The sequence below is a fragment of the Callorhinus ursinus genome, unplaced genomic scaffold (genome assembly GCF_003265705.2).
Source record: "Callorhinus ursinus isolate GAN/ISIS: 27379988/994484 unplaced genomic scaffold, GSC_fseal_2.0 scaffold16, whole genome shotgun sequence".
In the NCBI taxonomy this organism is placed as follows: domain Eukaryota; kingdom Metazoa; phylum Chordata; class Mammalia; order Carnivora; family Otariidae; genus Callorhinus; species Callorhinus ursinus.
In genome coordinates, this window is record NW_027397078.1 from 3,123,826 (window position 1) to 3,139,881 (window position 16,056).

At 54.7% G+C, this 16,056-nt stretch overlaps 1 protein-coding gene across 9 annotated transcripts; it reads right to left on the bottom strand.

Annotated features, from left to right (window-relative positions):
- Positions 1-3,380: 3,380 nt before the first annotated feature.
- Positions 3,381-14,328, bottom strand: CDK16 (cyclin dependent kinase 16). 9 transcript variants are annotated; one of them, XM_073901880.1, is made up of 18 exons: positions 13,521-13,904; positions 10,494-10,563; positions 10,302-10,385; positions 8,896-9,103; positions 8,202-8,335; positions 7,976-8,101; positions 7,818-7,874; positions 7,606-7,720; positions 6,825-6,919; positions 6,670-6,732; positions 6,289-6,412; positions 5,970-6,090; positions 5,764-5,861; positions 5,576-5,681; positions 5,448-5,511; positions 5,178-5,268; positions 3,737-3,814; positions 3,381-3,651 (listed from the first exon to the last, which is right to left on the bottom strand). In XM_073901880.1, the coding sequence occupies exons 3-18, from the start codon at positions 10,305-10,307 to the stop codon at positions 3,614-3,616; spliced, it is 1,524 nt and encodes a 507-aa protein (XP_073757981.1). In that variant the 5' UTR covers positions 10,308-10,385; positions 10,494-10,563; positions 13,521-13,904; the 3' UTR covers positions 3,381-3,613. The 9 variants fall into 9 exon arrangements, with proteins under 9 accessions (XP_073757981.1, XP_073757982.1, XP_073757980.1 ...); XM_073901881.1 differs by lacking the exon at positions 10,494-10,563; XM_073901879.1 differs by having other exon boundaries at positions 10,302-10,563.
- Between the last annotated feature and the right edge of the window lie 1,728 nt (positions 14,329-16,056).

Consider the following 16,056-nt stretch of genomic DNA (forward strand, 5'->3'; position numbering starts at 1 on the left):
CCCAGGCCTGCGGGCCGCTTCCCTGCCTGAACTAGATTTATTTTCTTGGCAAACGTGTTGAAGGCAAGTCAGCCTCAGGCCCAGTGTATTTGTTGGCGTTATAGCAATGATAACTAATAATTGGCCCTGTTTAAGTGCTTTATTGCATGTAAAGAGTAGCCTTAGGCAGTAGATAAATATCCTGGTCACCTATGGACTTCAGTGGGGCAAGCTGAGGACCAGAAACGTTAATTCATTTTGTTTGGGCTGGTAAATGGCTGAGCTGTGGTTCGAACTCAAGAGCTGTGACCTTAAGCACCAGGCCATAGATTCTCCGTCTGTGGTTCGAGTCTTCCTACTACTAGTTCAGACCTTCTCAGGAGCGTTCACAAAGTCAAAACTATTTTCACAATACTTTTTCATTGTCATTCTCTCTTGCGTGTGTGTGGAATGTTCCGAGGCTACGTAAGCAAAAGCTCTTTGGACGTCCTCAATTTTTAAGACTATATGGGGACTGTGACCAAAAAGTTTGGAACCATTGCACCAGGCCAGGGGTTCTCAACCTAGGCGCTACCGACATTTGTTATGGGAAGCATTGTAGCATATTTAGCTGCATCCCTGCCCTTTACCCACTGAATAGCAAGTTATCATGCCCTAATTGTCTCATTCCCAAAAGTGTCTCTAGACATTGCCAGTGTTCACTGGGCGGGGGGTGGGGGGGTGGAGATCACTGGTTGAGAACCACTGGACTAGGCTCTGCCATCCTTATCTTCTGGGGCTTGCAGCCCTACCTCTTGTTGATAACTTGAGCATTTCAGTCTCTGGCTCCCTGTATCTACCTGCCTGTTGGCTGCCCCCTAAGACAGGCTGGTGATTGTGGCTCTGGTTCAGTGACTTCCTTACCACCCATCCCCACAAGCAAGACCACAGCTTGCCTTCCCACACCTCTAGGCTGGTGCACACAGCTCCCTGGGCCTGAAGTGTCCAGAATACCCTCTTCCTGCACATTTTCAAACCCCACCCATCCACCGGACATCATAATTTACCTCTCTATTCAGTTAACCTCTGTAGAGCAGGGATTGTGTCTTTATTGCTGTGATTCCAGCCCCTAGCCCAGACCCAGCAGTGCTGAGGGGTTAAACTCGGTTGTGTAAACCCTGAGGGAGAAGAGAACAGCCCATTCACCCCAGGGTCTCTATAATGGCACCGAGTTGGGTCTGGCACATGGCGAGTAGCTGCTCTTCAAGCCCAGCTGAATGTTGTCAGATTCTCGGAATTGCCTCTCCTCACTGCCCCTCCGCAGACTCCCCCTCCCCATTCACTGGGTAGCCTGTCCTTCCTACAATTCAACAAGAGGCCTCCCCTCCCAGGCCTAGACTGTTTGGTTTCCTCACCTTCCAAAGGCCTACCACTTCCCAGAGCAGTTGTGTGAATTCTAGTCCTTTGAAGTCTGGCCTAGCAATCCTGCCTCCCTTTGCAAGGTCCTCATTTTCCCAGCCTCCCTTGCTGCCAGAGGTGGCCATATCATCTTACTCTAGCCACGGAATGGCCCTGGAGGTCTGTTGAGCTTGTGGAAGGTTCAGCCCTGTTACAAGGAAGTAAGACAGGAAGGATGTCCTGTTTGTTGCTTGCTTCCCCATCTCTGGGAACATGGCAGCCACCATGCAACCGTAAGGCTGCAGGCTGAGATATCACCAAATGCTTACCACAGTGGAATGGTTAGAGGTCCTTGGGCCACCACCATTGGACTTTAGTAACCAGCCTTAGTTAGGCTTATTACCTGCAGTAGCCATTGCATCCTTCCTCGGGGTTATCTCACCCATGCCCAGGGTTTCTGTTACTTTCTGGACACCAATAATCCAAACTTCTAGTTCCATCCATCGATGGCCCCACTCCTGAATTTGACCCATTTAAGGATTCCCCCACCTCTCAGTGGTCCAAAATTTAGCCTCTCTCATACTCCCTCTCCAACTGGCCTGCCTCATGGTGTCCAGTTCTGACATGTGGTCAAACTGGACCTCTCCTCCCTACCTCGTTTTATTGGGCCTTCCCAAGTGTCTTGCAAACAGCCCCTCTATGAACACCAGGCCCCACCACTATCTGGCTTCCTCATCCTCTTGGGTGAATCTCTTCTCTCTGCTTGATTCTTAATTCATCCTCTATTCAGCCTGCCCTACCTGCTTCAACTCAATGTTCCACTGTTGCGTGTGCAACCCCTCAGATGCCTTTCATAGTCGTGCCATGTCCCTGGCCCAGCTCAGTGCTCTCCTAGATGATGGGGGCCAGTTATGAATTCTCCAAGGTCCCAGGACTCACCTTGGATTGAGCCCACCCCCACCCCTGCAGGGACTTGCAATCAGGTTTTTCACTTTAGACTTTTTAATATTTCATACAGCGATTATGGTGCATTCAGGAACCCAACCCCCCAAACCCCACTAGGAGGGCCCCCACCCCAGCCCTCCCACCCCATTTGAGGGCCCCAGGTTTAGAGTGGAGGACGGGGAGGTAACCACCCATCTGGGACTGACCCCAGAGACTGTCCCTGCCCTGCCTCACCCTCCCCAGGGGTTCAGGGATAACAGCTGGGCACAGACCCCCATGCATCCCTCTGCCCCTGCTTGTGCACATATACACACTATGGCTCCTTGAAGAGTTGGTCAGTTCCTGGCAGGGCCCTACGCAACAGCACCGAGTGGGACAGGGGCAGGAGGGTTGGGCTAAGGAGACCCTGAGAAGGAAGGAGGCCCCAGCTATGGGACTGCAGGGGGGAAAGAGTGGGGGCCCCCCACCTCGTCCACCTCCCAGAGAGTCTCCGGTAGTCCCCAGGTTCCCCTGTGGCCGGGGATGGCAGGCGGGGGGGTGGGTAGGAAGGCGAATGGTCGAGACATGCTTTCCCTTAGCCGACCCCAGGGTCTGGTGATGGTCAGGGTTCAAAATAGGGGCTGTGTCCCTGCCTTGGAAAGGCTGGGAGCGGGGCTTCATTGCACAAAATACTGTGGGAGGGCCACACGCAGGGGGTGGGGCCCAGCCAGTCTGTATACAGAGATATTGCATTTAAAAAATGAAAACCTCATTTAAAATAATTAAAAAAACAACAATGAAATGAAACAAACAAACAAAAAAAAAGGCCCACACAACATGAGGCAGGTGGGGCAGGCAGGAAAGCAGGCAGGGGAAGCCTCAGACCCAAGGCATTGCCACATCTTGTCTGAGTCGAGATCCCCAGCCTGGGCTAGCTCCGGACCCCTGGCTGGCCGTGGGGTAGTGGTCCTGGGGGAGGATATGATGGGGAGGGGGGATAGGCCTGGCCTCAGTGTGGGAGGCTGGCACGGCCATGCTGTCCACCGGCAACTACCGAGACAGAGAGAGACAGACAGACAGACAAGACAGACAAACCAGGCGAAGGAGCGATGAGAGCTTTGTTAGCACCCAGCAGACAGGCCAATGGGTGGGCTGACAGGCCAATGGTCGGGTGTTCGGACAGGCAGCAGGGGACATGTGGGCAGGCGAGCATGAGTCAGGCAGGTAGCAGACAGCAAGCGAGGAGGATGCAGTTGCGGGCTGCCCTGTGAGGGGAGTAGCATCCCTTCAGCTGCTGCCTGCGGGGGCCTCGGTCTGTGGCTTAGAATTCAGCTTAGAACTCGGTGTCCACCACTCGGAAAGCTGGCCTGCCTGCAGGGGAAAGCAGAGCGGATGGCTGTTGGTGGGTAAGCAGGTAGGTGGCTGGGGCAGGGAAGAGGGCGAGGGCCACACCTACCTGAGTCAGGCATTGACGAAGACCGAAGGCTGGCCTCCTTTTGTAGCTGGATCTCCTTTAGTGCAAATATGGAAGTAGCTGTGGATGGAAGAGAGACAGTGGGAAATGACCCACAGGGCCATCCAGGATCACCTCCCACATGGCACCATTGGGGGAATTACAAAAAGTTGCCTTTTCTTTGAGAGGCTTGACTTTCACCTATCAAATAATCCTTACACACAAACCAGCTACAACTAGGAAATATGGACTACTACACGACACCAGGAAATCAGTAATTTTGTCAAGCATGATAATGGTATTGCAATTACCATCTGTTGAGTTTAGGTGATGAATGGTGTTTGAGATTTGATTTAGTTTATCCAGTGGGGGAGATACAGGAAGTGAGCCAATTTTTTCTTAAGATATGATAATGATATCGTTATTAAAAAATATTTTATTTTTATTTTTTTTTAAAGATTTTATTTATTTGACAGCGACACACAGCGAGAGAGGGAACACAAGCAGAGGGAGAAGCAGGCTCCCCGCGGAGCAGGGAGCCCGATGCGGGGCTCGAACCCAGGACCCCGGAAATCATGACCTGAGCCGAAGGCAGACACTTAACGAGTGAGCCACCCAGGCGCCCCTAAAAAATAACTTAGAGACACATGCTGAAATTTATAGATGAATGATATCTCTGGGAGCTGATTCAAAATAACCAGAGGGAGGGGCGCCTGGGTGGCTCAGTCGTTAAGCATCCGCCTTCGGCTCAGGTCATGATTCCACGATCCTGGGATGGAGGCCCACATTGGGCTCCCTGCTCCGTGGGGAGCCTGCTTCTCCCTCTCCCACTCCCCCTGCTCGTGTTCCCTCTCTCGCTGTGTCTCTCTCTGTCAGACAAATAGATAAAATCTTTTTATTTTATGTTACTTTATGTTAAGCAGACGCTTAACAAACTGAGCCACCCAGGCATCCCTCACATCCTAGTTTTTGACCTGTATGCCAGTTACATGGGTGTGTTTAGTTTGTGAAAATTCATTGTGTCGGTGTGCCTTGGTGGCTCAGATGGTTAAGCGTCTGCCTTCGGCTCTGGTCATGATCCCAGGGTCCGGGGATGGAGCCCCGCGTCCGGCTCCTGGCTCAGTGAGGAGCCTGCTTCTCCCCCTGCTCATGCTCTATCTCTGTGTCTCAAATGAATTAAATTAAAAAAAAAAATTCGTTCTGCTGTATACTTACGATCTGTGCATTTCCTGTACATTTTATGAGAAAATGTTTACTAAAAAGAGAAAAACGATGTTGCATCTATTTTTATGTATGTTTGAAAATTCCCATGAAAGGTAAAAAGGAACCAAAAAGCAAATAATTTTTGTAACAAACACATCACATGTCTGAACAAGGGTGTGCCCCCTTAGAGGTGACACAGCCAGAGCCCTGCTCCCCACAGCCCCCCACCAACTTCACTCACTGTCAGGAAGTTTGTGGATCCGCTCCCCAAGACTGAGGAAGAATGGATGTTTCATGGCGTCCTCTGCGGAGATCCGATTGCGACCTTCAAACTGAGTGGGGGACAGGTCGGGGGAGGGCAGGGGCAGCGGCGGCAGGGGTGGTGTATTGAACACCTTCAACAAGTAGGCCTCTCTTCCTCCCCACCCCAGACCGTACCCCTGGAGCTCGTCCATTTCCCCACACCTAGAATCCCCTAACCCCCAAGGCTGGCCCAGGAAGGTGGACTCACCTGCAGCAGCTTGTTGAGGAGGTCAGCCCCGTCGCTGTCAAGTCTACAGCAAGGACAAGGGGACCTGCTTTAAATTGAGTTTGGGCACTCTGGCCCCTCATACCCACCCACCTACCCACCAGTCTCACCGGGGTGCATGGCTCAAAAGGGCCTCGGCTCGATACTTGGGGTAGTTGTATGTCTTGAACTCTTCGTTGGACAGAATGCCTGGCCACGTCTCCTCAGTTGGGGTTCCTGGCGGGGAAAAATTACCCTAAGCATCCACAGGGCATCTCTTAATGTCCCCATGGCTCCTAGGCCTCACCCCCCTCCTCACCCAAGATGCGGAAGATGAAGTGCAGCTGTTCCTCCACTGTGGAGCCTGGGAAGAGGGGCCGGCCTGTGGCCATCTCGTAGAAGATGCAGCCCACACCCCTAGGCAGGGAGGGCACAGTGAACAGGGAGGCAGCTGGCTTGGTGGCCATTGTGACCGAGCCACCCCCTTCACCACACGGCCCCTGCCGCACTTCCACCTGTCCTCACCACATGTCAATCTGGGTAGAGTAGTCCGTGGACCCAAGCAGAATGTCGGGGGGTCGGTACCACAGTGTCACCACCTCGTTGGAGTAGGTCTTTGTTGGGATTGACTTAGCTCGGGCCAGGCCTGATAGGTTGAGAGAAGGGGCAGCTGGAATTGAGGAGGCCCCCGGCAGTCTGGGGGACTGTACAGTTGGGACTGAGGGCGTCTTAAGCAAAGCCTGGAGAAGCTGAAGGGGACGGAGATTAGGTGGTCATGAGGAAGGGGGGAGTGTAGGAGGGTGAGGCTGGGGCATCACTGAGAAGAAGGGGGAGGCCAGGGTACCAAAGTCTGCCAGCTTCAGCTCTCCTCTCTCGTTGATGAGCAGGTTTTGGGGCTTGAGGTCTCGGTGTAGCACCTTCTGCCGGTGGCAGTAGGCCAGGCCACGGAGCAGCTGGAACAGGAACAGCTAGGAACCCGGAAGGGCAGGTGGAGGTCAAAGGGTATCCGGCAGCCTGACCCCCAGCAGACACTGCTTTCCCCCCGCCCCGCCCCCAAAGACACTGAGCCCAGAGCCTTAGTTCACGAAAGAGGACAGGGTCCCAATGCCCTCCAAGGGCTCCCGGCAAAAAAGCCAAACAGGAAAAGTCTGTTTCTGGGAGATTTGTGGGGTGGAGTGGGTGAGTGGGGGCCCCCATGTGCCCCTGCTTCCTGCCCCACACCCACTTTCACGTTGTGCATGTTGATAACGTTCCCACAGTCATCCAGGTACTGCTTCAGGTCCTTGTCCTGAGGAGAGGAGAGGAAACAGAGGAGAAAAGAGGAGATAGTGGCCATCTGCCCACCTCCCCCCTTCAGGACCCACTGCCACTCAAGCTTACCAGGTACTCAAAGACAAGGGTGAGTGACTTCTCCGTGTGGATAATGTCATGTAGCGTGACGATGTTGGCATGTTTGAGGTCCTTGAGCAGGGACACTGCAGCAAGCATGGGAGTGAGACGGGGGAAGAGTCAGGACCCCACCCTCAGGCCAGAGGCAAGGACGAGGACCAGACAGGGATGAGCCCGGGGTTTCTTTCTTTCCCTGTGCACTTTGGGGTGGTGGCTCACAGCCACCGGCTCTATCCCACGCAATGCCAGGAAGGTGTGTCCCTAGGTTCCGGATGTGGAAACTAAGGCTCAGAGAAGAGTAGGGAGCAAGAACCTGGGACTGTTGGAGCTCCAGGCTTACGTGACATTAGATTTTGACAACCCGTTTTTGATTTCTGGAAAGGGGTTTTGTTTCAACCCTCGGGACAGAGGCCTGCAGCTTCGTGTGAAATTGAGTTTGTGCATATAATTTCTATGCAACTCAAATTCATTCGTGTGATAGTCTGCCTAGAAATCGTGTCAAGGACACTGGTGAGCACTTTCATGGGTTCTCTCAGAACCAAAGTAAGCACCCTGCTTTCTAATTCCTTGGTCTCCTCTCCAAACAGGAACAGATTCCTGGTTACCTTGATTATTATCTAGAGATTTGCACAATGGGCACTTTCATATGAAGCTCAGAGCGTCAGAAGGGAAGTCTCAAAACCCCCAGTCTCTCTTCTCACCATGGGGCCTGTATGTATGTGCCATGGGGAGAGGCCGGGAACCCTGGGACAGCCTTCCCGGGTGTTTATACCTTCCCGGATGGCGGTGCAGGGTGCCCCCTCTTCATGTTCCAGTCTGATCTCCTTGAGTGCCACAAGGTTGTCCGTGAGCTTGCTTTTGCCTTTGTAGACGGTGGCATAGGTACCCTGGGGTGTGAGGAAGAGTGAGAGGAAAGGAGCTGGAGGCTGCAGGAAGTTCTCACGGACTCCCATCCCCACCATAGGCCTCATGATGGTCTCTCACCTCACCCAGCTTGTCCAGCTTGATGTAGGTCTCCAGTTTCCCAAAGCCAATCTCAGACTGTGGGGTAAAGGGGCAGATTGAAGCAGGCTCCTGGGAGGGGACTGGGGAGGAGAGAAGTCGGGGGTGGGGGGGAGAGGACAGAAACAGAAGATGCTCACCAGGCTGACACGGCGGAGGCGGCGGCTGAGGGGCTTGTCGAAGATGGGGCTATTGAGGGTCAGCTTCTCAAGGTAGCCCTCAGGCAGCCGGATGTCGGCTGGCAGTGACAGGCGCTTGTTGATGTCCTAGCGGGCAAGACAGGTGGGAAACAGGACCATGAGCTCCACCTCCCTGGGTTTAACCCTCTTTTCTAGCCCCACCACCAGCCAGACGGGGGTTAAGCACCTCAGTGGAGATCTTGCGTGGGGGATGGTTGCGCATGCGCACCCTCACTGGCGACTGCACCTCATCCGAGGACGTGGCTGAAGCCTGGTCACTTTCCCCATCAGACCCCATCTTCAAGTCCTCATGTACAATCTCTGGTGGTGAGGACGGGGGAGGGGGGGAGGAGGGCAGACCAGTTGAGGTCTGGAGCCCCAGGAACCCCCTCCCCAGCATAACACATTCCTTCATCACACATGTCCACACAAGCAAGCCCCCAGGGCAGCCTGGAGTCCCTCAGGGAGAGGGTGGCAAGGCCCAGGGAAGTTCAGACAAGTCGGGATGGGCTGAATAGGGGCGGAGGGGCAATAGTCACCTAGTGGAGCACCCCATTCCAGGGGTGAGCTGAGACTGGTGCTGGCCCAGGGCCGGCAGGCACCCGTAGGCCTGAGGGGGCCATAGCAGAGTGCAGGAGAAGGGCAAAGGAAGGTTGGGGCAGCTATAGCAGGCAGGGCACTCTTCCTCCCTCGAGGCCTGGGCACAAAGCCAAGGAAAGGGACACAGATGGACAGATAGAGAGAGGGTGTTGAGAGGATGGCAGGGAAGGGGGAGAAAATGGAGAAAGGAAAACGGAAATAAAACAAGTCTAAAGGGAGCTCGGCTGGGAGGCAGCACCTTAGGGACCAGTCTCGGGGGCAGGAGTGGTCAGTGGACCTACCTGGTGCAGAGCTGAGGGGGCCCCGTCCAGAGCGAGGTTCCCCAGGAGCGGCACGAGTGGGTACCTCTCCAAGGTCACTGCCACCGCCACCCCCACTCTCATCCAGGCCTATCTGTTCAGGGGCACCATTGGTCTTGTCCACACCTCGGCCCCCTCGGAGTGTCATCGACAGCTGCCGCTTGATCTTCTTCATCCGATCCATGGCGACCTGAGCAGGGGGGAATAGAGGGAACGGGTCCCACGTTAACACTTGCCTGACCACCACGGGCCCCCTAAAGCCCAAGACAACTTAGCGAGGTACACTGACATGAACTTGTGTCAGTGCCCACCCAACCACTGTGGAGGCCTGAACCACTCGGGATTCCCGGAAACCTGGCATAGATGGGGACCCTTGTCAGTGCCTGCCCACCTAAAGCCAGCCCCTGGGGACCCTGCTCCTAAGTAGCGCACCTGGGAGTTGAGGCCTGGGTGGCTGGCTGAGGGCAAGGGCCCAACTGGTGGACTGTTGGCCTCTATGCGAGCAGCCTCACTGTGGGAACAAAGACCTCCACAGCAGGCATTCTCAGGTGCAGCAGTGGTGATGGGCCCAGCTGTGGGTGGGACAAGCGGCTCGCCCAGGACCGAGGGGCCACCAATACGACCCCGGGCTTGCCCAGAGAATGGCATACTCAGCCGGCACCAGCCCCACATCACCCCCAACTGCCAAGGCAGAATGCTCCCCACAACCACAAGGACCCGCCCGCCTTCCCCAGCAACCATTGTCACTACCCCACTGGTAAGTGGACTATCCCACTGGTCTACTCAAGTGAGGGGTGTACAGAGAGGGGAGTCCTACCCAGACCCAACCACTGGGTAGGTTCTGGAGGGGGGGATCTCAATAGACACCAGCTGTCCTGAGGGCCGCTAGAAAGTTTCAATCAGGTTGGGACCCTATGGGTCCCACTCAGACTTTTATAAGCCAGGCCTAGCCTCATTTCTCCTCTACTTGAGAGTGCACATCTCCCTTATCACCCCAAATAAATGTCCCAGTCCTCAAGGGTGGTCCACAAGGTCTCACCCTATTCACCCCTATTATCTCTCTGGCTTCACCTCCCCCTCAACCATTGCTAGCTGTTTTGCAACCACACCCAGCAGTCCCACCTTAGGGCCTTTGCACTGGCTGTTCCTGGTACGTGAAACACCCTTCCCCCAGATTTCAAAATAGCTCACTCCCTCACCCCCTTCGGACCCTTGCTCAAATACCACCTTTTTCATGGATAACCCTCCACAAATAACCCTATTTAAAATCTCAACCACACTGAGCTCCCCCTCACTTTGCCAAATTATCCCCCCAGCACTTATCACCTCCTCAGAAATGATACCAACTACTTATTGGTTTCTATATTCTTAACTGTCTGTCTCCTCACCGCCATAACTAGAAGATCAGCTCCGCCAGGGTAGATTTCTGTCTGTTTAGGTCACGGCTATATCCTGAGGACCTGGAACAGTGACTGACACAGAGTAGACGCTCAAAAAGTGCTTACGGCAGAAATTAATGAATCAGGGGGCTGAGGGCCTAAGACCAATCTCTACCAGGATGGGCAGGGTAAGTTTGCTACCCGTGAACAACTCCAGAAAACGTGGCCCAGGGACACTAGCATCGGCAGGAAGATGACCTAGATGGGGCTGCTGGAGGGAACAGGGCCACCAAAAGGCTTAGGCTGGCCTTCTTCTGCTTCCTCCTGGGCTCCAGGCCAGCAAGGAGGGGGAAAGACCTGGCCTAGGAACCATCTGGACTCACAGCAGGGCCTAAGATGGCCCTGGGCCCAAGGGAAGTGGAGCTAGATAGGAGGTGGGAGGATGAGGCTGGGGCTGGATTCGAGGAGAGAAGTGGGTCATCTGTTACCTTGAAATCAGGTGCTTACCGCACTGGTCCTTACACCCTGCTTCCGCTTGCCTGGCCTCACCACCCCCAGCAGGAGCAGAGGGGCCAGCCTAGCGGAAAGACCCCAGTAAAGAGGATGAGGTCCATTCAGAGAACCCAGGATAACAAAAAAATTCTGACCCAGTAGGCCGTACACTGGACCTGAAGCTGAAGAAGGAGAAGCATGGCCAGCCCCAAAGGCAGTCTTGCATCCATGGTACGAATACCCAGCCGGCTTTGCCTGTTGTGGCAGGGAATGGGGCATCTGGGGGGACAGTAAGTAGGGCTGGATGGAAGATGAGGAGGGAGCCAGAAGGAGCCAGGGTCCATGACCTCTAACTGGAAACTCCAAGGGCTGGACATGTTCCAGAGTTCAGTTTTTTGGGGATTTTAGGAAGACAGGATACAACATCTGTGTATCACGCAACATTCCCAGCAGGGGTGCCCTGGGCAGACCTTTGTGAACAGAGACACTTGAACATTAATATACAGTAAAACTTTTAAATATTATTATTTCCATTTTCTGAGCTTTTTAGATTTCAGTATAGTGAAGGAAGGAACAAGAAACTGGATACACAACTCCACTCAAAAAAAAAAAAAGGGGGCATTTGTCCTTCCTGACCCCTGACGACATACACCCTTCCTCAGAATACTCTCACACCCAAGGGCACTCATCACCTCACACCACACTGTCCACTGAGGACACAGTCACCACACAACTCCCACCAAGAACACACCATCCCCATCCCTTCCAGACCCCCATAAGCACACACAGGCCCCTCAAGAAGGCCTCTCTGCATTTTAACTATCAGCACCTGAAATTTCCCATTTCTAACCCCCATCAGCATAGGAAGCCCCAGCAGAGCAGAGCACTCTGTTTGCATAGGCTCAGGCCCCTCTAAGTTAACGCTCAGCGCCACATTCTTGGGCGTCTCCTAGGCCCAGCTGCCTGTTAGCTTCTCCAAAGCACTCACCCCCATTAACACACTGTTCCCCATGCCTAATTCTGACCCCTATTAACATGCACTTGGGACCCTCTACAGCTGACCCAAATTAGCACTCACTGGACCTTCACACTGCCCTGAATCTCATTAACACAAAGTGAAACTTGCCAATCCCTGACCTGACTGTTTTTGCCCACACTCAGACCCCTCGACAGCTATAACCATCATTAAACCCATATTCTGGTCCTCTCACTACCCTGTCCCCACCACCTCCCATCAGCACAAGCTGGACCTTCACTTCACCCTGACCTCTATTAGCACACACTGGGCCTCTTACAGTGCCTCCCCATTAGCACACCCTGAACCCTTACTCAGCCCCATTCCCCAGGGGCACACAAACACAGTGTTCTATAATGGCCTGACCCTCATTAGCGCACACAGGTCTCCATTCAGCCTGGAGCCCCATGAGCGAGCACACACTTCAGCCCTCCATGGTTCTAAATCCACTTTATCACACCTAGACCTTCACATATTCCTGTCCTTTATTTCTCTTTGCTTCAACTCCTCCACACCTATAATGCCTGTTGGTTCACATTTGAATCCCTTCACAACCCCGATCCTCCTTACTGCACCCCCTGGAACCTCAACACACCCCAGTCCCCCGTGGACACAAGCATACACTGTCTTCACAATATTCTGACACTAGCATTTTCCAGACCCCATACTGCTCTGACTCTTCCCCCAATGGCACACATTTACGCACCTCCAAGGCTCTAAACCCATATCCACGGTCACTAGAACTTCACATATAACTGTCCCTTATCGCATCCTGGAGTCTCACGTCCCCTGTCCTCATGGACACACACACTGGCCTCACACCATCTTGATCCTTAATATACTGAATCTCTTACAGTGCTAAGACATTTCCCTCACCACTGTGCCCTCCCACCGCACATATATTCCTAACTTCTGGTACCCAGCAGCACAGGCTCAGGTCTTCCACCACTCTGTCCCCATTAGCATATCCTGGGCCTCACACTACCCAGACCTTTATTAACACACGCACGTACCCTCTACAGCTATGACCCCCATTAGCACACTCTCAACATTCGAGTTCTTCCACTACCCTGACCTCCATGGGCACTCTCTGGACCCCTGCACGCTGCAGTCCCTCATGGGCAGATACACAGTATTAACACCATCCTGACGCTCATTACCACACACACAGGGCTTCAGAGCCCTGATCCTATTAGCATACCTTCTGCTATCTCTACCACTTTATCCCCCATTAACACACACGGGGTCTCTGCACACCTTTAACCCCGTTTGCATACCTCAGCATTCCCCTGACATGCTCCCCCCTATCACACACCGTCGGGGCCCTTCACTGCCCCCCCCCCCATTAGCACACGCTGGGCCTCAAGCCCTACACAGCTGTAAGACTTATTATCACATGCTCCGACCCCTCCACAGCTCAGGCCATTAGCGAACCTCGAGCCTTGCACCACCCACTTCCACATCCTCTGGTCCTTTGATCACCCTGCTTCCCATTAGCACCCACAGGACTGCCCATCCCCAGTTCCAAGACCGGGCCCAGGGCGGGGCCAAGGTCAGGGAGGCCCCGAATGACCCCCCGCCCCGGTGCACTCTGGGAAACTCGCTGGGGGAGGGGGCACATGCCAGCGGTGCAGCCCAGACCCCTGGGCACCGCCCGGGGTCTGGGTTGGTTCTGCAAGAGGAAGGGCAGCCCCCACCCCACGTCTCGGGGACGCGCTCACCGGCGGGGGCGCGCGAGCAACCTCAGCGCCGCGGGGCCGGCGCGGCGGCGCCTGGGGCGGCGGCCCGGGCTGAGGCCGCGCGACCTCCTTCTCCTCCTGTTCGCCGCAGGCGCCCGTCCCAGTAGTCTTCGGCCATGGCTGCTGGGCCCGGGCCGCCGCCGGCTGAGGAGGAGGAGGCGGCGGCGGCGGCGGCGGTTGAGGCGGAGGCGGCGTCCCGCTCAGCCGGCCATGAGCTTGGCCGCTGCGGGCGATGCCCCCGGGCTCGCTGGCGCCCGCTCGAATCCGAGAGCTCACGGCGGCTCGCGGCTCAGAGCCGACTGCTTGCGGAGACGCGGCGGATCCCAGGGCCGAACACCCAACGGCCCAACCGCCGCGCGCGCCGCGCTCCGCGCATGCGCACGCACGCGCCGAAAAGGCTGAAGTGGGAAGGAGGGGACTCACCTCGGACTGCATGTACCAAAAGACCCGTCCGCAGCGGGAGGGGGCGCGGCCATTGCGCGCCCACCGGGGAATGTGGCGCCAGCCCTGGAACGGCGCCAGGGGGAAATGTAGAGGTTGCTTAGTACTCAGTTCCGAGCTTGTTAGAAGTTTGCTAGCGCCGAAGTGGGCAGCAGCCAGTAACCAGGGCGCCGGTCACCACTCGGTCCCCCTACTTGGTCTCACTTGGTACATCCCCATGGTGGCAAACGGGACTTTTGCAAGGAGGAAAAAGACAGATGAGGCAGTCAGTCTGAGTCCCTTGAGGTGCCTCAGAAGGCAGGAAATTTTAAAGGTTCGCGAGAGGATGACTTTTCTAGGAGAGGCGGCCTGGAGAATCACTGGCCTTTACCCCCTTAGGCCAGAGTCTAGCCCCGCCCAGCTCCCCCCCCCCACCTCCGCTAGCTCATTCCCACTGTGAACGTGTGCGGCCCCGCCCTTTGAGGTTGTCGCCCAGCCAATCGGATTTGCCCCCTGGGGCGAGGCAGAGCAAGAATGAAGGGCGTTGCTGAGCTGAAGAGGCGTGATTTCACTGCCCCGTACCACGCCTCTGCCAGACTTTCATTGGCTTTCGGCGCCAGGGGCGGGCACTTCTTTTTGTTCTGAGCGCCTCTCTCACTATAGGCCGAATATTCCGCAAGGTTATTGGTCAAAAGAGCGTTCAATCGTCTTTCGTCCCGCCTCTAACCCCTCCCATTCCCCCCGCCCCGCAGCAAGACTCACGGGGTGGAGCCTAGGCTGAGAAAAGAAAGGCGGACCTTTAGAGGGGAGGGTGCGTTACTGCGCATGCTTGGGACTTTAGGACGGAGGGAGTCCTCGTTGCCGCCTCACGCGAGCATTTGCGTATGCACCCTGAATTGGGTTTTCTCGCCTGCCGTCTCTCAGCTGCCTCTTGCCTGCCAGAGCCCCGCCGTGGTTTTCCCCAGGTCTGCGGTTTTCTGTTGTATCTATTGCGCGCCTTTTGTGTGTCAAGCACTGCCAGCACACCTAAGCCCTCACTCCTCTGTGCCTGGAAAACTCTCTACACGATATCAACAAGCCCAGCTCAAATGGCGGCAGCTTTTGGCAGGCCTTCTGGGACATCTTTACACTGCACCCCAGTCCAAAGCCAGCTTCCCCGCCTCTTCTGGGCTTCCTTTTATGGCAGCCTTGATCACACCGGTTAGAGTTTTCAGTAAGGTTCATACTAGCGAGGATTACCAGAGCATGATGGGAGTGGAAATACTTGACGAAGACAGAAAGTCCACCGCGGGCTAGACCATCAGGTCCATCACTTCCCTGACCTCATTCTCATTTCCTACCCTTCTTCCTCTCACTCCACTCCAGACGTATTTGTTCCCTTCAAGCTGTTTCTGAATAAAGCAGGCACAATCCAGCCTCAGGGACTTTGCACTTGCTGTTCCCTTGGCCAGGAATATTCTTCTAGATACCCACATGCTTCATCCCTTCACTTCTTCCAAGTCCTTGCTTCAATGTCACCTTCATGAAGCCTTCCCTGAATGCCCTATTTAAAAGTGCCTACCTGCACCCCCATCACTGGAGACCCCCAGACCTGGCCCTACAGACCTTTTGAATGACACCGGTCAACTTCTTAAAATTTACTTGTGTTTTTCTATTCTGGGTCTCACCCTGGCAGAACATAACCCCCCCCCCAACACGCCCACAGGCCTCAAGGCAGGGATTTTTTTTTTTTTTTTTTGATCCATTACTGTCTCCAATGCCTAGAATAGTGCCTGGTCCATAGTAAGCCCTCAGCAAATGTTATGGCAAATGTTTGATGGCAAATAGCTCTGGGTCAAGAAAAGACAACCGTGTACACCCTTTTCTTTGTGCCTGCCTGCCCGGTACAGGGGGCTCAGTGAAGTGACCCGAAGAACTCTGGTCTTCTATCTTGTTGGTGTTACAATGGTAGCCAAACAGGACAGAAAATGGCACATGTGGGAGAACTAAGACACAACCAGGATTCCAGGGTTCCTGCTGAAGCTGTTCTTGATAAAGAAGTGTTTCAGGTACGAATGAGGTAGGAAGGTGATCCAGGAGCTGGGGTGGTGAACAAAGG

What these genes read in the sequence shown, in the direction of transcription:
- CDK16 (XM_025857946.2), bottom strand. Translation starts at nt 9,654, where the DNA reads ATGGTTGCTGGGGAAGGCGGGCGGGTCCTTGTGGTTGTGGGGAGCATT. An exon ending in CCCCCTCAGCTCTGCACCAG is followed by an intron (nt 8,336 to 8,895) that starts GTAGGTCCACTG and finishes CCTCACCACCAG; the next exon opens with AGATTGTACATGAGGACTTG. An exon ending in AGCTGGACAAGCTGGGTGAG is followed by an intron (nt 7,721 to 7,817) that starts GTGAGAGACCAT and finishes CTCACACCCCAG; the next exon opens with GGTACCTATGCCACCGTCTA.